Source organism: Camelus ferus, chromosome 26 (assembly GCF_009834535.1).
Source record: "Camelus ferus isolate YT-003-E chromosome 26, BCGSAC_Cfer_1.0, whole genome shotgun sequence".
NCBI classification, from domain to species: domain Eukaryota; kingdom Metazoa; phylum Chordata; class Mammalia; order Artiodactyla; family Camelidae; genus Camelus; species Camelus ferus.
The window spans coordinates 3,060,214-3,083,885 of record NC_045721.1 but is presented as its reverse complement, the minus strand read 5'-3'; the positions used below and the strand labels follow the sequence as shown (position 1 = coordinate 3,083,885).

The window sequence follows — 23,672 nt, the reverse complement described above, 5'->3', positions numbered from 1 at the left end:
TCTTCAGGAAGGGACATAGAACTGTGGGCTGGGAATGAAGGGAGAGTGAAATCCTTTGGCTAGATTTGCTCTTGGTCTCTTGCAATTCCGATCTAACTTTGAACAAAAATAACTAGCTAGGCAGCCCTTAGGAGGGGCTGTGGGTCCTCTGTCAAGAAGCTTAGGTTTCATCCTACAAGAAAATGCATCAAAGGGATATAAAGAAGATGGGACAAGATCAGACCTAGACATAAGAAAGGCAATTCTTGTGACAAAATTACTAGGCTGGATGGAAATGAAGACAGACTTAGAACAAGGGTCAGAAGGCAGCGGTATCAGGCCAAGTGGGAGTTGATGATGGCTTGATCTCATCCTGAAACGGCAGGAAGGGATGGAGATGAGGCAAACAGGGTTGGACGAGGCAGAATCACAGGACTGGAATGTGGCAGGTGAGCGATGCCAAACGTACCTCCGTATTTCTCAGCTGGAGAAAATGGGAGACTCGTGGTATTATTAAATCATGAAAGGACATCTAGGAGGGGAAACAGGGTTTTGTGGGGAGAAAATATAAGTCCCCAAGGTGTGCTTATTCTAGACTGAAAACACCCAAAACAACCACCATCTGTGACCATGGGGCTCTCTTTTCAACATATAAAAGCAGACTGCAGGGCAGTATTGCCAGAAGTGGCATATTAAAGCATGTTCTGCACACTCAAACAACTGCATTTCCCAAATTAGAGAGAGATTTCATGTTTAAAATTTAGTGTTCTGAGCAAAACAAAAGACTTGGGTCTATCAGTCATTTACACCTTAGTATAAATGAGGGTATAATATCGTTTACCAAGCCAAGGCTTGGATGAGAGTATCTGAGAGTCAAGCACAGTGGCCCTGAGAGGGAATGGAGGTGCAGGAGGGGGACTCCAGGCAGCACATCCCTTACCACACACAGTGCCCAGAGCCCAAGCTGCCAGGCAATATTCCTCCATTTCCAGCCAGAAAATGGGTTCATCCCATGCCTGTGGGTCACCAAAACCATGGTCCCCACCCCCATGTGCCAGAAAGTATGAAAGCAAAGAGACAGTTGATATTTCTTAGTGCCTATCACTCAATTTCTCCTCTTGGGGAAACAAAAATGGACCATTTGGTATTGTTTTATTGAATCCCGAAGCAGTTAAATGTAAAAAAAAAAAAAAAAAAAAAAAACCAACAAATTTGTTTGATAGCTGATTTTATCCTTTATCATGACTCTGATGGTGGTCAGCTAAGCCTCCCTTACACAGCACACCGTCTTCCTCCTACTCTGCCCGCCCCTCCCAGGTACCTCTGAGACCTCACCGTATCCCAGCAGTAGGTTTCTAGACCCCCTCCCCTCCTCACCGTCCACACCCCCTCCCTGGAGGTTCTCAGCCACACAGATGACACACACATCTGCATCTCCCCCAAAGCTCTCTTCTGAGCTCCAGACCCAGATCTCCACTCCCCTGTGACGTCACACCTGAACTATCTTCATCACTCCTCCGAATCCACACATCTAAACGAAACGGGTTTATCCAAACCTCATGTTCTGCCCAGAGTTTTCTCTCAGTGACAGCTTCCGCACCTCCCGCTATGTCACAAATCAAACCAAAATGGAAGGGCTTAAAATAAAACCACCATTATTTACCAGGTCCTGGATTCGGCAGGTTGGCAATTCTAGCAGGGCTCAGCCGAGCGGTCCTCCTGGTCTGAGCGAGGCTTGCCTGCTCTCCGCGCTGGTTCTGAGGCTGATGAGGGATGAGGGCTTCCACGGGGATGCCCGCATCTCCTTCCACTTGCTCCCCGTCCTGCAGTCAGCTGGCCCAGATCGGTTTCCAGAGTCCAAGAGCATCAAGAGTCTCAGCGCAACGCACGTGTGTTTTTCATGTCTCTGCTTACGAGGCATTTGCTGTTAGTCCACTGGCCAAAAAAATTGCCATTCAAGCCCCGAGTCAGGTTGGGAGGACGATGCCAAAGGGCGTGGAGACAAGGAGGTGGAAACAAACTAGGGCTCTTACTGCCATCGGCGCCCCCATCACTGAGGATGTGAACTTTAAATTCTCTCCTACAGTTCACTTCTCCTGATCTCCACCTCTTCCGTCCTAGTCCAAACTCCCCTACACCTCGACACTGGACTCCCGACAGGTGCCCGTGCTCCCACTCCAGGACCTCCATCCATCCTCCCTCCAAACTACAACAGAGTCACTTTCAAAAGCCAAATCTGATCATTTCAGTCTCGTGGCTTGAAATCCATTGGTGGAGTCACTTCAAATAAAGGGAGAAACTTCTTTTGGTGGTTTTTCAATAGCGTCTTGGATCCTACATCACAGGTTACACCTGTTTTTCCAGCTTTGTTATTAACAGCGCCCTTTCACCTGCAGAAGTGTCCTAGTTTGGACGATACACTGTCAGCCTTTACCTAAAAACCTCAGGGGTCTGATTCCTGTTCAGTGATGGTTCCGGTCTCTCCCCGACACTGCTCTCTGCATGGTCCTGCCTGAGCTTTCTCTCCATCCCTCCCCAACCTTCAAAACTGCTGCTCCCACCCCCTGGAATGATCTTCCCTTCCCTCCTCACCCAGTGAATGCCTGTGAACCCTTCAGATGCTCCTTCGGATTCACTGCCCAGAGAAAGGTTCCTCCAGCTCCCAGACAGGCCAGCCCTCCGAACCGGCTCTCCTGGCTCGGTCCCCGCTCACCCACACCACTTACCATTTTTGCCACTTTCAGCCGAGAGCAGGGACCTTCTCTGGGTCTGGCTTTGCTCCCCACTGACTCTAGGTCTGCAATCAGCACTTATTAATGGATTAGATGGATGAATAATGATTGCATTAGAAAATAAAAGAAAGATTTGCATTTATAAACAACCCACCATCCAGTGTATTTCTGGATCTTAGTATCGGCTTTCAGAGTATATTGCAATCATATTTTATTAAGACTGGAAAGCAACAAGTGATCATTTAACAATTCAGGAATGTTCAGTGACTCGTCCAAGACCTCTCAGCCTTTCTTGAAGTTCAAGAGAAATGCAGACAGGGCTACAGGGTTTTGGCTTTATTTATAAGTGATAAGACTTCCACAGAGAGACCTTTCAATCCCTTCTAAACTCAGATAGTCTTTGATTATGATTTAACTTTACTTCTGTCTTAATAGAACTATTTTTTTTTCTCCTTCTCTCCTTTTTGCATCATTAGTTATGAAAGCAAAGAACTGCTACCCAGGACAGTATCTCACAATGCATGCACATACACACACACACACGCGCACACACATACACACAAACCATTAAAATCGAAGTCTGCATGAAGAGAGGGGTGGACAGGAAAGATCCACTAACAACCCTTATTTCTTGGTGTTCAGCAAATTTCAGGTCATAATTCCGTCTTGAATTTTTCTAGTCTCCATCACAGCAAGAGACATGATGGATAATGAGAGACCCAACGAACTAATTTGTCATTTCTAGGATGTGACATCATGACCATTCATTTCTGGGGTTGCTAATGCCAACCGATGACCTTCTAGGATTATGTGCGGCTGAAATGCGAAGAGGAAATTTAATAAGAAAAGGCCAACCATCACTCAGTGCAGCAATGAAACAAGATTTTTTTTCTTTTACAGTAAAATATCAAAAATTAAAAAAAACCAACATGGCTGTCTTACGATGCATAGTCAGTGCTTAGAGCCCAGACTATAATGACTATTTAAATCACATGGAGGAATAATATTTGCTCAGTTCTTGAGTATCTGAAGTCATAGACATTCCTTTAAAGGTCAGCTGTAAAACCCAGTTAATAACTTTGAAGAAAAATGCCTTTTCTCCCCATCAGGTATCCACAATAAAAATCATCTCCTTTTCTACACAGTTTTTCTTTTAATGATGCTTGGCAAAAAGACAAAGCTAATAGACGAAGTGGACATGGTGGTCAGACTATCTGGCCACCCAGCGTCACAGACCAAGAGGAATCGTTCTGTCACAAGCAGGTAATGGCCCTGCGCCCCCTCACATATGCTGCCAGAGAAGGGTTTCGATGGGGTTTCAAGAATGACATGCTTAAACAGCCACATTTTTAATATCTATTAAAGTCGCTGAGCGGAAGGGAGGGGAAATACAGCCAACCAGCCCACGCACGTGGCCGAGGGCTGCGCCTCCTGTCTCCCCAGCTGCTCCCAGCATCTCACTCCCCGGCTTAGATTCCACTCTCGGGCCTCGAGAGCGGCCAAGTCATGACAAGACATACGTGTTCCCCCAAGCAAAGATCTGATGTGCAAATACCAACAGCAGATTTTTTTTCACACTTTGTATTAGTTTGGGTTCCTTCAAACAAGAATGTTATTGAACACTGTCCTGTTTCCTCTCAAGTCTGTCTGGTTCCGTGGCAATGACCGGGGACTTCGACAGAAAATGAGACGCTCAGCAGCCTTGAGGTCTGGAATCTGGATCACTGAGTTTCCCCACTGGCTCATCCTAACCAGACTGGTGTGTGTTTCTCCCCCTAACAAATGTCACAGGAGAAAGAGTTCACCATCATCTGGGCAGTCAGAAAGGAGGAAAAAGTAACAGGTGTGGAGTGGCGATCCCCTGCCTGGCCCTGGGCTCCTACGTTATGCTTAAATGTTCACAGTGTCTCCTTTTCTGTCGCTATGGAACACGTGAGTTGTTGCTACCATTTTTCAGATGTGGAAACTAAATCTTACGAAAATCAAGGAACTTGACCATGGTCACCCAGCTAGCAGGAGGTGGAGGCCAGATCCAATGCCAGGGAAGTTCCCAAAGCCTAGGACTTTTCCTCCATATGACACTGAATCCACCGGCACCTCAACATCTGACGCCTCAAATGTTCAATAGGTCTGTAAGGCCATCAGCTCTCAGTAGGGACCTGGGCAGGGGGGGCGGGCAGGGAAGAACGTGATTAGGATGCTGAGCATTATCCCAGCTCGTGGCAGGCTCCGAGTGGCAGATTTCCTAGAGTCACTCCCATAAAGAATGTTCTACAAAGTAACCTAGCTCTAGCTCTAATGATTTCCCCAACACATGAAACGGCTGCGCCAGGAGTGAAAGTGCATTCTTAAAAAATAAAGAAATTCAATGCATCAAAGTCTGCTACAGGGATGGGAGGGGACGCAAGAGGTACTGGGATCAGGTGACCTCAGTTTTGATCCTCTGTGCGCTTCTCCTGCCCCCTCACCTTTTTTATCTCATTTGCAAAACGGGTGGGGTCAACGCTCACGCAAGAACATGTTCTGAAAATGACATCACTTCACACATGCAGAGCTCCCAGCAGGGCAGGTGCCCGAGAGAGGCTTGCAGCATCCCAGTCCAAAAAGAAAAACCATTTTTATGGCAAATTAGTAGAACCCAGAGCCTCCCCCCTCTTCTCAAATGTATTCTGCAAGGTGTTCTGGGGTTTATCGGGAGGCATTCGTCATTGTCTCAACATCACCTGCACCAAATCCAGGTCACCTGAAGTTCGAAATGTATCTCGTCTCCTCACATCACCACCCTTGGTTCTAAGGCAAGAGGAAAAAACATATATATATTCCTAAAAGAACACATCAATGTAAAAATGGCCAAATGGTCACAAGCCGGTACAAAGGGAAGGAAACAGACTTCTTTGTTCTGCAAGAATAATATTCTGAGCGTGAGGAATGCCCAGAGGTCACGAGGGAGAAAGAGAATGGACCCACGGGGTCATGTAACGGGATGACAGCGGGTGTGATTTATGACACCGCTGTGTAAGGATCCAGACTCACAGTGCTACGTAGGGCAAGGGGAGGAAGGGAGGTGAGATGCCCTGACACGTCTCCCTGCAGCCGGGGAAGAGACAGAGATAAATGGGCCCGGACACAGAAGGAAAGAAATCTGATTCAAAGCGAGTGATAAAATTTTCAGGATGGAGCTGGGATTTCAGAGGAAAATAAACTTACATTCTGTGAGATTCGAGCATGGGAACCAAGGAAATCTCTCTATCAGGGACAAAAAAAAATTGAGACAGGAAAGATAGGCTGGAGATACAGACACCTGAAAAGAGGAGACATAACGGAAAGGGAAGAGAGAGCTGTAGAATCTAGCTGTCATGTGTCACGTGTCACGTGTCACAAGTCACTGGTGTGCTGAAAAGTTCCTGTGCATCCCTGCCAGTCACCCACCCACCCCCCAAAAAGCCAATATATACACTAATATTTCAGAGCCAAGGCTGGAAAGTGATTATCACAGAACGAACAGCTCTTTGGCCATTTGTGGTCACCGGCATTCTTTCATCCAAAATACCCTTAACAAAAGTGTATTTTCCAGGGAGCGGGCAGTGTGCCAAGTGAGAGGCACACGCGAAGGAACCTGACCTCTACTTTCCAAGTCTTAAGATCGTCTGGTAGGTATGTTCAACCTCTTCACCCCTCAAGCAGCACCGGATTGTCTGCCAAAGAAGAATTTCTGGAGGGTGATGTCTCTGTGTTGTTATGGCTGAAAGAGGGCTGTGATCTGGGAAGGACATCTGTCTCCGTTAGCTGCACCCCAATCCCTGCTCACACAGCCTTGATGTGGGGTGAAATACGACGGAGCCTCAGGAGCAGACAGGAGAAGGCGGGCATCACCCAGGAGGCGGCCAGCGAGAGGGTAGCAGGCTTTGCCTGGGGAGGATGGAGACGGAACACACAGCTCGTGACCAGAAGTAACTGTTGGAGGGACCAGCTTTTGCTGTGAGAGGACCTGCCTCTCCCTTTCCTCGCGTTGTTCCTCTCTGAACATGACCCACATGGGACCAAGAACCTGGTGAAGATTCTTATGGAAACTGTCCATAACCCTCCAGTTTCCTTCAACCAAGTCAATTTCACACAAAAAAATATTCTTTTAACAAATAGAGAGGTATATAACAGAAATGTTCTATAAACCTTTCTCTACAAATGATAATTTTTATGAAAACTGCTTTTAAAGCACAATTGGTTTGAAGAAAAACACAGTGGGACGATAGCTTATTATGAAGATATGAACAATCATTTAGGGAACCCCTCTGTGCTAAGGAACAAAGATGAGCGAGGCCAGGTCCCTGTGCTCAAGAAGTCTAAAACTGCGCTCTCGGCATCCTACCATCTCTGCCTTTAAACGAAGGAAAAACGGGATGGATCCTACGGGAATCATTGGCGCTCAGTCCCAAGACCACATCCCAGCTGTTCCCACCCTTTAAAGAACCCCTCTCCTCTAGGCACATCGTCTAACCCCCGCCAACTTCTGCATCTCGCCAGCAACTTCCTGCTGGTGTACTTAATTCACGATTCCAGGGTTCTGGTGCTGTCCTCTCCCCAGCCCCTCACTTGGTGACTGTCTTCCCCCCCCACCTCTTTTTTTAAAATTGAAGTATTGGCAGTTTACAATGCTACATCAATTTCTGGTAGACAGCATCACGTTTCAGGCATCCCTATATATACACATACTCCTTTCCATATTCTTTTTCACGAAAGGTTACTACAAGATATTGAGCAGAGTTACCTGTGCTAGACAGAAGAAACTTGGGTATCTATTTTATAAGTAGTATTTACTATCTGCCAATCTCAAAACTCCCAATTTATCCCTTCCCACCCCTTTCCCACCCTGGTAACCATAAGTTTGTTTTCTGTGTCTGTGAAGGTGACTGTCTTGAACTCTGTCAACATGCTGTCCTGGTTTTGGATATCCGTGTATCGGAGGGGACCTCTAGCCCGTGCCTCTGTGGGCTCCACCTCACCCTCACCCTCCATCAGAGATGTGCAAAGACTTGACTGGGAAGAAGCTCTGAGGACGGAAGTCCCCCAGCCCCTCCTCCCTTGCTGTCCCCCTACCTCTGCCTGGGGGCAAATTCACCTCGATGCAACTTTAGCCCTGCTCAGCCTAGATCAACGCAGAGGCACCCGGAGAAAGGGTTTCCCTCCCTGCTCCTCAGACCTTCCTGCTCCCCGGGTCACAGCCTCAAGGAGGAAGGTTATCGTGGCTTCAGGAAGGAGCAGCAAGTTCTAAACTTGGAAGGCAGTCAGAAACCATCTTCCTCCTTCACACCCATTATCCAGTTCATCCATTTTTACCTGCCTAATTGTCCCTCGGATCTATTTATTTCTCATTTTTTTTTTGCTGCTGCCATCACTCTCTGCCAAGGCCATACCCATTCAGTTGATAAAAGCAGCATTCACATATTGAGGTCTGGGGAGGTCATTCTGGCTAATACACGAGTTAATGTGAATTTGATGCTGACTAGACAGCCTGTCAATGACCTATCAAACCTACATTGTACATCTGCTTTAATTGTTTTAAAAAAGAGGGGGTGCATTGATCAGAAGTGAAGCACGTCCACATTAAAAATAATGATTAAATGCCTCCCATCCTGGGACGCCAATGCTGGTGCTTCTTCGATGGTATGACTCCCTCCCCAGGTGTCAAGGTCACACTGACTCACTGCGTACGTGCTGGTTTGTTTGGTTTTGTTTTAAAACCAAGTGGCCTGCTTGATGAGAGGATATAGCCAATGGTAACAATAAAATAATGGGGTGACAGAGTGGAAGAGGATGGCCAGGAGGCTTTGAGGAATCAAACACCCCCGACATGGCATCCCTGACTTGTGTGATGTTCTTTGTTCGGACAAGACATAAAACTGTGCTGAAAACCATGCTTTTCCAGAGCAGTTCCTCAGAGTCATCTGGGAAGCAGGCTTCTGGGCTCTAGTCCTCAGTCTGGCTCAATTAAAACTCTTTTCTACTCCTATAATAGACTGTTGGTTGATTATTTTCATTGACAGTAGTCTGGGCATATGTCTACAGGGGGACCTACCATACTGGCTTAAAAGACATGACTGGCACGGTGAGCCCCTCCTGTCCCAGGGAGGGGCACGGTCAGCTCGTGGGCAGTGCCAGAGGAATGTCACTGTGTTATGTTTTACAGTTTTCCAGCCTTGGCTCTGCCACTTCCCAGCTATCTGACCAAAGTCAAATGACTTCACCTATTTCCGTTTGCTTCTCTGTGGGGATCATGGTAGCTCCTACCTTACTGGGAGGATTCGATGTCTTAACGTATATAAAGCATTCAGAACTTCAGTGGGAAGCATCTGAGAAATGTCAGTTACTATAACTTTGCCCCGGAACAGCACTGCTCTCTGGCTTTGGACCCAGCAATGGCTTCGGTGCCTGAAAATTATGATACAATTTCAAGGTATGTGGAAGGAGCCCAGGAATCAGATTTACGGAAGCAGGGAGAGTCCTGATCTTGGGCCTGACAAATGTGGACAAGCTAGGATGCTTCTCTGAGCTGTATTATCATCTTTGAAATTATGTTTGGTGGGGGGTGTTTAGATTGAGTTCTCCCAACCTGAAATCCAGGATATCGGGGGACCTGGGAATGTGATAATGGAGGTTCTCAAACTAGGCTGAATATTTCAGACCTAAGAGAAAACATAGAAATACGTAGGAGTGGTAAGTTTGATCACACTAACTAAATGCCAAGTTTCTGCACTTGGAAGGAAGTAGATTAATTCCTTGTAAAAACACTATTTACTTAATACTGACTGGCAATCTGGGTTGGCAGTTACTTAGCTTTACAGACTAAAAATAAAAGTAAAATTAAGTCACCTTTTAATTTAAAAATGCCATTTCCCAAGCAGGTCTTTTTTTTTTTTTTTCAAAGCATGTAATCTTTGGGTGAGATGATAATGAAAAGGGCCATTGGTGAAAACTGAGGCTCTCAATGGACTAGATAAGCTTTAAAGTCCTTTTTGCCTCTAATGCTCAGAGGATTACTCCAAATTTCTCTAAGGCAATCAACTATCACAATTTATTTTGCATTTAATTTTCACTCTGTGGCCTCCAGGGGAAAATGTCTTGCTCTCAAATTTCAGGGGAAAAAAAAAAAAGCCCAACCAAAGATCCAAATGAGGGTTCTAAAAAGTAAAGCAGGGAATTTAAAAAGCTAGAAAATATGGTTACCCGGGGCAAAGAGGGTGGGAAGGGATAAATTGGGAGTCTGAGATTGGCAAATATTAACTACTACAGATAAAATAGATAAAAAATCATATTTCTTCTGTATAGCACTGGGAATTATATTCTTTATCTTGTAGCAGCCTCTAATGAAAAAGAATATGAAAATGAGTATATGTATGTGAATGTAGGATTGAAACATTACGCTGTAGACCAGAAATTGACACACTGTAACTGACTATATTTCAATTCAAAAATTAAAATTAATTAATTAAATAAAAGCTGCAAAGGCCAGAAGAGAAGACAGAAATGAACTTCAGGTTTTAAAAAAATAATACAAAAGGGTCAAATGGCCTGGAATAGAAATGACAATGGAGCTGGGAAGAGTAAAAGGCACTTCTGTTCATTTGAGTGTCAATTCAGAGTCACTCGTGTGTCCCCAAGGGGCTGAGAAGTGGGGAGGGAGGGCTAGGGGCCATTACCCATCAATTTTAGGAGTGACTGTGGGTCCAAGGTCCGTGCGTGGTCAAGGTCTGGAAGAGCAGCCACAGGTTTTCTGTTTTCAGAAGCCACTCACTTTGCTGGCTCTTTGGGCGGCCATGAACCTGTTCTCCATCAGGACACACTAGGATGCAAACCTGGGAGCGGGAAGGTGGGGCGACAGGCAGGTCTAGTGAGGCCGGCGGAACAGGGATGGCTTCCTCCCAAGAGCACAGGGTGCATGCAGGTAGGGAGGGTATCGGCATCGCTCACGCCGTGTCAAAAGCACTCAGAAGACAAAGTGCTATATAAACGAGTTACCTGTACATGAGATATTCATAACATCCCCATTTTACAAACCTAAGGAAATAAAGACCAACCAGATGGGAACAGGAACGGATGTGTAGGTAGAGTTTGCTATAGCAAGGGAGACAGCCAGGACCACCTGCGTTTGGAGGACACTCAAAGGCAAGCAGAGAAGTGGGGTAGCTTTATAATGGAAAAGGGGTAGGTTTCCCCAGTGCCCTCATTGGAAGCTGATGGTCTGGGGAGACCGCAGGTGGGCCAGCTATGTGACTGACTGAGGGTGCCTTTTTAGCTTTTTCTGGTTGGTCCTAGTTTGGAAGCAGCGACAGAAATTAGGGAAGCTGTCAGCTCTTCATCAAGTCCTGACCATCTGGGGCTTATTGTTACCTGGTTTTGTTTTTGTTTTTGTTTTTGTTTTTGTTTTTGTTTTTTACTTCCTGGATCGTTCTAGAGCCAGGTCTGACTTCCTATAAGTCTGACTTATAGCAGGCTGGCTTCTGGGCTGGTTACTGTACGTTAGCAGGTTGGTTTTCTGGACAGGTTGCAGCAAGTTGTGGGTCCAACTTCTATTTTTATATATGGCCTGTGCATTGTCCATTTGATATTCAGTCTCTCAACCCTTAGGTGTGGGTCTGTACAAAAGGAAACTGGTTCAAATAGGTACCAACATCGATTCTCGGGGTCCTGGAGGGGGACTTGGGGTAGCCTACACCACATCCAGTACATCAAGACGCCTAATGGAGATGCTATATTCACCTGTGAAAGGTCCGCACAGTCTAATGAAGGCATCAACCATCCCTTTCAAAAAGTAACATCATTATGTTGTTTCTCCTACTTGCCGATTTGCTCCTAGACAATGAGGAACAGGTCTAGAATGATGTAACCAACAAATCATGGGTAGCTCTGTTTTCAAAACCCAGGAGAACATTCTCAAAGGGGCCTTTGGAAAAGCATCCTTGCAAATACTTCTTTCTGTAAAATCTGTTCTGGTTTTTTTTTTTTTTTTTTTTTTTTTTTTTTTTTTGGTGGGGGGTAGGATAATTAAGTTAATTATTAATTTAATGGAGGTACCGGGAGTTGAACCTAGGACTTCATGTATGCTAAGCACGCGCTCTACTACTGAGCTCTGACCTCCTTCTCTGTAAAATCTGAACCTCTTCCCTTCTATGAACTGACCCCGAGGGATCTGGCAGGACAGGAGCCTGAGTTGGCTGAGGCATGCGTCTGACCAGAGCAGCAGAGACAGGCTGTGTACTTGAGGTCACCAGCCCGAGTTCCAAGGCCCTTTTCTATTTGCCTGTGAAGGGAAGCAGAATATGTCACCCCAGAACAGGCCAGTTTGGCATATTGATTCTTTTAATTAAATGACTTAAGAAATAGCAGGTGCAAGAGGGACATTGACTTCCTTTGTCCTCCTGAAACCAGGAAGTAAATCTCCCACAGGAAAGGTACCCTCCCTGTACCAAGAGGTAGGGAGATATCCTTCCAACCAGAGACATGGAATTCAGGGCCAAGAAGCCTGTATAAACAAACCTTGCCACTGCTTCATTCATTTATTACCCCAAGCCCAAACGCCTTTGTCTTGTCCATTCTTCATAAATGTATTCTTTCTTTGTCTAAAGGGCATAAAAGCTGCCTGTGTTGGTCACTTCTTTGAGTCTCCTATCTTTGGGGCCCCCATATGTCTGAAATTAAATGTGTTTTTCTCCTGTTCGTCTGTCTTCTGTCAGTTTCATTATTAGACCAGCCAAGGGACCTAGAAGGGCGACGTTGCCGTCCCTACACCTGATGGTCCCCTTCCTGGGAGCTCAGACAGAGGTAAGTGCCACATTCATGATTAGAGCTTGAGCAGTTAGAAAAAAAAATGTGTTTAAAGAGCTAACTGCCAAGTGTCCACAAATCCGATTGTTTCTGACGATTAGGATTAGAGAATAAATGGTTGTCAAACGAAGGGATGGGGCGCCATCCCTGCATAATTTCAAGGGGAAAAAAATGAATTCCGTTCTCTCTGTAAATAGATACTTGATGGGCAGCATGAGCCAGAGCAGCCAGAGGATGCGGAGAGCACATAAAAGCTGGCTTAGACCGGCTCTCCTGTGGCTTCATAGGTTCTTTTGCTAGAAATGCACCCAAGAACACACCTGTCCTCCCCCGCTCACTCCCACCGCCTCCGGCTGGTACAGTCCATCCAAGCCCAGAGACCCCGGCTCCAACGCCAGCTCTGCAGGAGCACCTGCCCTGGTTGGATGGCCCTGGCATGACCCACCGCCCTTTGTCTCCATTGGACTTTGTCCAAACGTTAGTAAACACATACACTGTGGCATCACAACTGCTTTTTTATACATTGTTTCATCTCTCACTGTATGTAAGTCTCTTTAAGGCAGGTCTGGATCTTGTTTGTCACTGTTTCCTCAGTGGGCAGTAAAGGGAAATCCACAGCGTCCACATTAGCTCGTGTGTGAATGGCTCAGTTTGTGATGCTAAGATGTGTGCTTGGAGTCCGTGAGCCCCACCGGTCCTGACACTCGCTACCTTTGGTCAGTTGCAGCTCCCTGTCTCCATCTCCTGTCAACAACATACAAGTAGTTTCTGTCAAGTCTCTTCAATGCTCATGGATTCATTTTTTTCAGAGGAAAAGAAGATGGGCATCATTATGGTGGCAGAAAGAAAACTGTGTCACAAAGGCTGTAAGAGCGTGGGGTCTGAAGTCCATGCCTGCAGCCTCTCAGGACTCCAGGGGTGAGGAAGTTCTGGGTTTAATCGGCACGGATGGACAGGAATATTCCACTCATCAGGCAAAGGATGCCCGGCTGGGAGGAAGGAATTCATCGCATCAGTCTTTGCCTGGGCCAGGCTGAGGGAAACCCTCTGCTCTGACTTGATACCCTCAAAGCAACTTTCTAATTGTCATTTGTCTTCCCAAGTAAACGTTCCCTCAGGGAAAGGTGGCGCTGATCAAAACCCTGAGTATTTTTATTTGCGAGACGTGCAGAGTTTTCATTCTACCCGGACAAACTGGCATTCTGTTTTACACACCAAAGGAAACATGAATTATGTAGAAGGCAAAGCATCTGATGTTTCTGACAGCTTTGCCCTTAGGTCACATCTTCCCCGCTCTGTCTTCCTGCCGTCTCTCACCCAGCCTCTCTGTCTCAGCTCTCTCTCTGTTTTTCCTCTGCGGGGTCCCAGAGCCATATCATCAAAAAGTCTCCCACCCCAATGCCAGCAAGTTCCAGCAGGAAAAAGTCCAAGACTTCCTTGCATGTAATATTGTCTGTAATATTTAATGAGAACTAGTTTTACTTACATTTCCCACTAAGCTGTACATAACTGCCACCCCTAGACCTGCAAAGTTCCCAGCAAACCGAACAAACTCTCTAAGGTTATCACCCGGAGCCAGATACTCACATTTTCTGATCGGAGCTTCTTGGCCGGACATCCACCATCCCTGGGGTGAAGCATGTAATACAGTCGGACTTTGCTGGCATGTTTTCGACTCTGGGAAAGAAAAGCAGAGGCAGAAATTTCATGCTGTGAAAGAGAAGGCATAGTGAATCCTCAGAAACTTATCCAGTGCTTGCTTGCAAATGCCAAGAAGCATTTCCATGAGAAAATACTTGAGTCCGTTCCTGTGGGTCACGTGCGAGGAAGTTTCCGAGAGGCTCAGTGACTTGCTCAAGGTCACAAAGCCGATATGATTTCAGGATGAGAAAACGTAGTTTTGGGTGGGAAGGGAGAAATTGGGAGTTTGAAATTTGCAGATACACACTACTATATATAAAATGGATAAACAGCAAAGTCCTACTGCACAGCACAGGGAACTACATTCAATCTCTTGTAGTAAACTATAATGAAAAAGAACATGAAAATCAATATATGTATGTGTATGTATGACTGAAACATTATGTTGTCTGCCAGAAATTGACACAACATTGTAAACTGACTTTACTTCAATTAAAAAAAAAACATAGTTTCTTCTGTAATTAAGTATAGTTGATTTACAATGTTGTGTTAATTTCTGGTGTGTAGCATAGTGATTTGGTTATACATATGATGTATGTATCTATTCCTTTTCATATTATTTTTCATTATAGGCTATTACAAGACATTGAATGCAGTTCCCTGGGCTATACAGTAAAACCTAGCTGTTTATTTTATATATAGTAGCTAGTATCTGCAAATCCTGAACCCCCATTTTACCCAACCATGCACTCCTTTCCCCTCTGGTAATCATAAGTTTGTTTTCTATGTCTGTGAGTCTTTCTGTTTTGTAAATAAGCTCATTTGTGTCATTTTTTTTAGATTCCGCATAGAAGGGATATCATATGGTATTTTTCTTTCTCTTTCTGGCTTCCTTCACTTATAAGGTAAAACCACTGGGATCTTTAAGCCTGGAGTGAATAATAAGTTTAATTGTCCTCTGAAGTAAGAACAGGTCAGCAGAGGGAGTAATACAAGGATCAAATGTGATGAAGAGCTAGGTGCCCCGCCTCCTCTCTCACTCCTGCTGCCCCGCCCCAGGGAGCTGGGGACGAACCGCCCCAGGAGCCGGGCAGGCACACAGCACCTCCAGTGGAAGCCTGATCAGAGCCAAGCTACACGCAAGTAGGCAGATGCATCTGAACAAATAAAGCCGCAGCTCCTGCAGACGACCAGGACTGTGGGCTTCCGTCCGTACTGACTGGTCCTTGCCCAGCATGGAGACACTGATCCCTTCCTGCTTCCATTTTCCACAACTCCTTTGCTCAACTGAGAGCCCAAGTAAACTCCCTTTAAGAAAACAGGACTTCTAGTGGAGGAGGGTATAGCTCAAGTGGTAGAGCACATGCTTAGCATGCATGAGGTCCTGGGTTCAATCCCCAGCGCCTCCTCTAAAAATAAACCTAGTTACCTCCCCTCTAAAATAAGAAATCATTAAGTAATAGAATAACAAATAAATAAATAAAATGTTTTTTAAAAAAGAATACAGCGGTTCTAACTTCCCAGTTGCCACCTGAGGCAGGATGGTAGACTGGAAAAGCACACCAATAAAATCGTCAGGGGTCCAGAAACTCAGTTTCGGCTCCACCACCTTCTAACTGTGTGATAGCAGACAAATCACTTACTCTAATTTGTTTCTGGCCAAAATGAGTCTCCTTTGCTCCATGGATAAGGTGAACATCACATGAATATTTATCAGAGTTGCCATGAGAAACAAATGAGATACTGTATATGAAAATCTCCAGTCCACATAATGCTTCACATCCCTTACTGCTGACTGCACCTGTCCTAACTCTGAGGTCGATGTGGTCTCTAGACCGTGAATTCTCCTTGAATCCACCGCTACCAAATTCCAGTGCTCCACCCCCTTTCTTTACTCAGGGACTATTTCCTTCTTTTCCAAGCCTTGGTCCCCTTGTTCATTCAACAGTTAGGTTCCAGCCAATCTCCTGAATGATGGTTTCCCTACATGGATGGGCCTCAAAGGCAAAGCAACTTTCAGAGCACACGCAACAAACTGCATCTTGTTTACAGGACTGTTGTAAATCCTTTCTGTCTGGTTCTCCTCATTGATCACTTTTTTAATCCCTTCATTGTGCCTACAGCAAGAAGACCGTACTTTCAAACAGTCCCTGGACACTTACAAGGTCTTTAAACGGGTTTAAAAGTGCTATCAGAACATGAAAAATATTACAGACATTAAAAAAGTACTGAAGTGTGATTTTTGAAATATACTGGTAGCCATTTCTAGGTTGCATAGTAAGTTTTAATCAAGGGTTGCCTGGAGTCTTGTTTGCCTGGGAGATGCTTAGGACCTACATGAACACGTATCAGATGATTTCAACATCATTGTTCAGTTTCTGCATCTTTTTGAGAAAGATATTGTACAAACTAGCATTTTCTTTTTTACAGATAACTATGTGGACTCCTAAAATGTGTATGCCTTTTTTTACAGAATTGTGGCTTGTTTTTTTTTTTTTTTTTGGAGGTTACGGGTAGGCATGCTGCTACCATCAAAAAAAATAAATAAAAAAGATGTCAAAATCTGTAGGACCCTGAACGTGGCCACAGAGCCTGGGCTGGTGAAGAAAACACACAGACAGGTAATTGGTGAAAAGACAAAGTGGAAACAGCGTGAACTCAAATGTAGCTGAAGTGGGTTTTCAATTTTGCATTTGTTCCCACAGAAGAACTTCTTATCACAGTCCTGGCATCATCAATCTATTCAGAGCTCTGGATTCCCAGGGAACAAAATCATGGCAAAATTGGAAACTGCATCATACAGCTTGTTTTGTGGGGTTTTTTTTTTTTTCTCTCTCTCTCTCTTTCCTAAAATATTACATTTCTTTCAAAAAGACTATTTCCAGCCAAGGCAGAGTTCACTGGGTTATTTAGGGCTTTTTCATGATTTTGTTCTTTGAAGACCTGTTTTTCTCCTTCCATTTCCCAGCCTCCAGAGCTGATGGAAGGACTGTCTGGTGTCTGGATGAAGAGAAACAGAGCCTCAGCAAAGATGCTGGATTGATGGCAGAGACGCGTGGCTCATCCTTTAGCAACATCCCTTGTCTGGTCCTCTCTCTTTCTTCTGCTGCTTTCTCCAGGCTGCGAGGGCTGGAGCTGATGCCTCCCCACCTGACTGCCGGCAGGAAGTAAAAACCCCAGAGACAGTCCATTCCCCAGTGAGAGGAGAATGGAGCCTCCCCTCAGTTAGTCTGAGTCAAACCCAAAGCCACAGTGATGTTGACTGACAAAGGGAAAGAGGTTCCCATGAGAATGCTCCTGGGTGCTCGCCCAGCCTCAGCCCTGCAGCTCTGCCTGGATCCCTCTCCTTTCTTCCGGTCACATTCACAGACAGGACACGGAGTCACCTACAGCGTCTTCCTCCAAATGACTTTCTCAACTACCTTTCTCTCAACTTCCCTTAACTACCCCAAATTGCTTGAAATTTAGCACCGTAATCACATCCTCTTAGTTTATTCTAAAAGCAAACTCTTCCCCCTAAGAGGTTCAAACAGAATTTGAGCAAAGATATCCACTGCAGTGTTATCTCAATAGGAACCAAAACAATTGGGGAGACAGGTTCAAGCAGCCATGGGATGCTCTGATGTTCAGTTGGAAATTGAAAAAAATGCCTTCTACATAATGAATGTTGGATGGAAAACACTAAACTCAAAAATGCTGGTGTACTATGATTACAATTAAATAAAAATTCATATGTGTACCAGTAAGAGGTGGAAGGGAAAAAGGAAAAAACAGGATTTATTAGAGTCAAGGAAGTGTGGATGGTTTTCATTTTTAATTTTTGTAACAAATTTGTCTTTAACAGAAAAAATGAGAATAACTTCACAATGCTCAAAAGCCTTTGTAATTCTTCATTAAGTATACTGTACATATGCGCAATAACGTATTGCAATTAACTGTAATTAGTAAAAAGCATCACTGGCCTGGAATGCGTTTAACATATACTGGTATAACTGACCACTTTTTAATCTCTCCTTGTTAATGTCGTATCAACATTCAGAATGTATATTTATTTATATAGGTTGTTTCCATGTCTTGGTTATGGTAAATATGCTATGAACAACCTAAATGTCCATCAACAGATGATTGAGTAAAGAAGTTGTGGTAAATATACACAATGAAATACTACTCAGCCATAAAAAATAAAATAACGCCATTTGCAGCAACATGGGTGGACCAGAAGATTGCCATACTAAGTGAAGTAAGCCAGAAAAGAGAAAGAAAAAGACCATTTGGTATCACTTATATGTGGAATCTAAAAAAAAAACAACAACAACAACAAAAAAAAAACAAAAACAGGTGAACTTATTTAGAAAACAGAAAAAGACCCACAGACATAGAAAACTAACATAAGGTTACTAGGGGGAAAGGGGGTGGGGAGGGATAAATTGGGAGTTTGAGATTTGCAGACACTAAGTACTGTACATAATACAGATTAACAAAAAGGCCCTACTGTGTGGCACAGGGAACTATATTCAATAAGTTGTAATGGCCTATAATGAAAAAGAATATGAAAAGGAATATACATGTATATATATGTATAACTGAATCACTATACTGCACACCAGAAATTAACACAGCATTATAAACCCACTCTATTTCAATTAAAAAAAAATTTTTTAATTTTAAAAATGCATGTTCTTTTTTCATTGCAATTCTTGGTACTTAGATGAAGCCTACTTAACCCAAGAGCAGTACATGCTGCTTCAAAATTTTAAACTTTATTTTGGTACATACAAATGCTATGGCAAATATGTGTACGTTTCACAGTGAGGTCACTTAAACCTTCTGAGTGTGAATGGAGACTATGTGTCAAATCCTGTCCGGATAACCAAACCAAGAAGGCCTGGAAGAAAGTGACCCCTGAAACTGGCTTGTGTCATCCAAAAAAAAAAAAGCTCAAACAACAGCACGTCCTTAAGACTTTTTCAAAGATTCATTAATACCTCAAATTTGTGCTGCTTTCAAAAGCTCAAAAAGACCAACTGCCACCTGAAAGGAACTGTAAAGAGAAAAAAATACACATCTTACATGTTAAATGTTTATGTGACAGTGTTTGAAGAGGGAAAAGGACCATAACTTTCAGGGGGGAAATAAAAACAGGAAAAAGAAATTACAATCTCTTTCAATTGCACTGAGAGCCAATCCCAGGTTCTTTCTTGCATTAATATTTGCATTTTAAGCAAAAAAATCATTACTTTCATTCAAACCACATCAACCTGAAGCTTCCCAGATAGGCCAGAAATTACCAACTCTTCCATTTTAATTAAAACCTTTGCCCCCGTGGCTGGGCATTGTGTGAGGGCAGCCTTATCTGCAGATTAGTTTTTTGGGGCTGAAACAATCCCTTAGCACTGTTAAGAAATAGTCGAAAGTTGAAAATTCAGGCCAGCCTCCTCTTTGGGGGGATAAAGGATGAGACAAACATCTATTTCAGATGCACTGCTGTGAAAGGAGAGCGGGAAGCACACAAAAATAGAATGGCTCTGTGCTTCACCTAAATAGCCATCCTCCACGATCACACTTTCCTTAAAACCATTCGTAGCTCAAATCTGCTTCCCACAAGGCTATGGATTTCTGGTCTCATAAAATGTGGCGATAACAAAGCAACTTCGTATTTGCAAAATGCTCCCAACTGCCTGCAAAGTCCTTGCGTATTCAGCCTTCATTTTACCGTCCCATCACAGTTGTGAGGCTGGCAGGAGAGGTGTGATCTCAAATAAGCGTTAAGATCCATTGCCAATACCCTGGTTAAATCTTCACCGTCTTATTTCATCACAGGTATCTAATTATACCAGAAACCAGCTAAAAGAAGCCCAGGGCCATAAGAAAAAGAGAAAAGTTGGAACAGATGGATAATTACAGAACAGGGGTTCTCACCAGCCACCAACATGGAGGTATTTCCACTTGTTCTGGGGTAAAGCGGAGCCAAAAGGGCAAAGATAAAAAAGGGTTAACTCCCCAGCTGCCTGAGGATGACTGGCTGATGTCAAACGGGGGCTCCATTTCTTAGGAAGGAGGAGAGGATGCGCTGATGGAATCCCACTGAACACCGAGGTTGAGGTCCCCGGGCTGAGCCTTAGAAAAGCTGCAGGGCATCCTTATGAGGATGTCAAGGTTAAGTGCAGATAAACCCAGAGGAAACCACAAGTGCTGGAGATTCCCTCGGATGAGCGGGGCTCTTTCCTGGAGTTGCCGCATCACAGGAAGGAGGCTGGACACAGAGACCTACAGTGAAAGGCGGGCCAGCAGGAAATCTAGGAAGAGAAGACTGGCCCCCAAAGAAAGGCTTTCCCAATGCAGAGAAGGAAGAAACGAAACTCCCCTGCCCAAGGCCCCAGGTGCCAGACCTCCGTCCCAGGCTGCTGGGCTACTGAAACGGTCTGTAATCCAGTCCCACAGCTGGAACTGGACCAGAAGATCCTAAGAGGGTCCAGGTGCACCAGCGAAGTGTCCGAGGCCCTTCCCCACACACGGGGGCCGTGCAGCAGGCCTTAACCTCCCGTTCTGATGAGCGGCTCAGAAAGAAAAATGACACGATGCAGAAGAAGCCTTTGGAAAAAAACCCTCCAGAAGGAGACATCAAGGAATTTTTTTCCTTGCAAAATATTTCCCACGATAAATAGAAGATTCACCCTGGAATTTGACACAACACTGTAAAATGATTATAAATCAATAAAAAATGTTTAAAAAAATAGAAGGTTCACATGGCACAAGTTTCGTGCCATTTAATTTAAGAAAAGATGGGGATAAAAGCTCCAAGGTGAAATAAGACAGCAGATTCAGATGAAGACGTACCACCTGAGTTAATAAAGTAAGGTCAACACAAATATGACAGCTTAATTTTCAAGGCCTTTCACAGCAGGGCAGGAGCAGAAGCAACACTGTGGACCAGGGTGAAGTCAAGATCGAGTCACTCCCTAAAATGCAGAACAGGAGAAAGAAGTGGGGAAAAATGACATTGGACCCCGGATGTTCGAAAAACCAGAACAAATCCAGTGTGCCTTTGGTCACAGGATAAATAGACAAATAAATGGAATAGAATTGAAAACTCCCCCAAACAGACCCAATCGTTTGGGACCAAAAAGAAAACCAGGAAAACATATCTGAATACGCATGTGATTGGAAAGTTTTCTGAATCACAAAGCAAAAGAAACAGGACTGACAGATATGGCGAAATAAATAAATATATATATTTGTAATCTGAAACACATATATGCAAGAAGGAAACCACAAAGTAGGAGCAAGAGGAAAAAGAAAGCGGTCTAACACCTGTAAGATAGGTTCTACCAAACATGCCAGAAAAAAACATTAAAATAGGCAAAGGATATAGGAATCGTAGAAACGCAAACAGCTCAAAGATCCATAAAAGGAAGTTCATCCTAATTGTACTGTATATTTTTTAATTAGAATACGTATATTTTGGAAAACAAATATATGTATATATATATATGCATGGCTGGGACATTGTGCTGTACACCAGAAACTGACACAGTGTAACTGACTGAACTTCAATTAAAAATTTTTTTTAATTTTTTTAATATATAGCTTCACCCACTAAATTGGCAAAGATTTGCAAAATAGACATATCCGTATCAGTGAAGATACAAGGAAACTAAGACTTTTGTACACAGCTAATAGGCATGCAAATTGACACAATTTTCACGGATGGAAATTTTGCAATATAAATTCAAAAGGCAAAAACTCGTTTGATCCGACAATCCTATTTCTATGAATTCATTTTAAGGAAGCAATCAGACATGTACTGCCATTTACTTATAATAGTGAAAATGGGAAAATAAGTTAAATGTCCTAAGTGAGAGGAATAAATATTATAATTTATCCATGTGACAGATTACCAAACTGCTATTAACGAGCATATTAATGATATTCAATGACATGGGAAATATCTATGAAATAATACTGAGAAAAAAGGTCTGTTTCAAACCAGAATGTAAGCGATTGCCAAATTTTTTAAACAAAAATACGTATGAGCACGTAGACACAGCAAAAGTCTAGGAAGAAATACACCAAATGGTTAATATTATGTAACACGGATCCCAGGTGACTTTAACATAGCCTTTTTTCCTGAATTTTCCAAATTCCTTAAGGGACCTAATCATTCCAGTAATTAGAAGGTAAAAAAAATCACAAGTTTAAAGGTGCATTCCAATTTTGATGATTTCCCATTGTAACTGCTTTAGCTTAGGATGAGGAGAAGTCTCAGAAAGACCAAGAGACTTGCTCAAGATCTCACAACTTCCCGATTCTCAGAGAACAGGGAATACACCTGTGTTGTTCATTATCATACACCCAGCATCCATCACCGTGCCTGACCCAGCCGGTGTTGGATACAGTCTTGTCAAATGAAGGCGTGAAAGCAAGAAGGAGGTTGATCCCAGAATGGGAGCCCAAGATGCCTGATGCCTTAAAACGACTGTGCCCGTAATCGCTAGAGGTTTCCTTCCATTTGGAAAATAAAACCAAATCCACCTCCCATCTCTTTCCATCCCTACCCGCCATCAGCAGCGCAGGTCCAAGAGGAGCTGGGAGCCTGCAGACCAGAGACATCTAGACACCGATCCAACGAACCCCTGCAGGCATTCTGCAGAGCGTGCACACACTGGAGGAAAACCTCTGAGCAAGGGGACTGAAGGAAACTGAGCTTAAACATGAACTCTGAGGAAACCAAGGAATCACTGCAGCTGCTACAGAAGTCCAGACCCACAGTGTGTCTTCCTGACACAGCCACCACGGCAGGGGCAGAGCCAGCAGCGGGAGGAAGAGGTCTGGGACAGGCAGAGCCCACTCCTCCACTGTTTCCAAGAATCCCAGTTCACCAAATGCTGGCTTGGTCCATATCACTTGACCTGTAGGCAGACATGTAGGATGCAGCCGAGGGTGACACGTCACCTAGTTTTTAATTATAGGACCCCAGGCATTTGTGCTGCTATGGACTGAACTGTACACCGCACCCCCCTCCTAAATTCCCATGTGGAAGCCTGGACTCCTGATGTTACTGTATTTTGGGGGTCGGTAATGAAGGGTGAATGGGGTCAGATGGCTGGGGCCCTAATCCAATAGAAATGGTGTCCTTTTAAGACAGAGGAGTAGACACCAGAGAGACCTTCTTCTTTCCACGTGCACAGAGGAAAGGCCATGCCAGGACACCACAAGGAGGTGGCTGTTTTGCAAGCCAGGAAGCGAGGCTTCAGCAGAAACCATGCCAGCGCCTTGATCTTAGACTTCTCGCTCCAGAACAGTGAGAAAGCAAATGTCTATTGTGTAAGCCCGCAGCCTGTGCTGTTTTGTCTTGGCCGCCCAAGCTAAGACAGGTGCCGTCGCCTACACTAGGTGCCCTCTTGGGAGGTCCTTCTTCTTGTACACAATAATCAGCCCACTTTTCAAAAGCAAATCGCGTAAACTTAAAGTTTCTAGAATTAGGTCACTTCACTTTTTTTT

At 44.2% G+C, this 23,672-nt stretch overlaps 1 protein-coding gene across 4 annotated transcripts in view; it reads right to left on the bottom strand.

Annotated features, from left to right (window-relative positions):
• ZMAT4 (zinc finger matrin-type 4) overlaps positions 1–23,672 on the bottom strand; it is a 284,740-nt gene that overhangs the window by 165,984 nt on the left and 95,084 nt on the right. For all 4 annotated transcript variants that reach the window (XM_032468401.1, XM_032468400.1, XM_032468402.1 and 1 more), the window contains exon 3: positions 14,118–14,207. In XM_032468401.1, the coding sequence (XP_032324292.1) occupies positions 14,118–14,207 (90 nt within the window). The remainder of the gene's footprint in view (positions 1–14,117; positions 14,208–23,672) is intronic.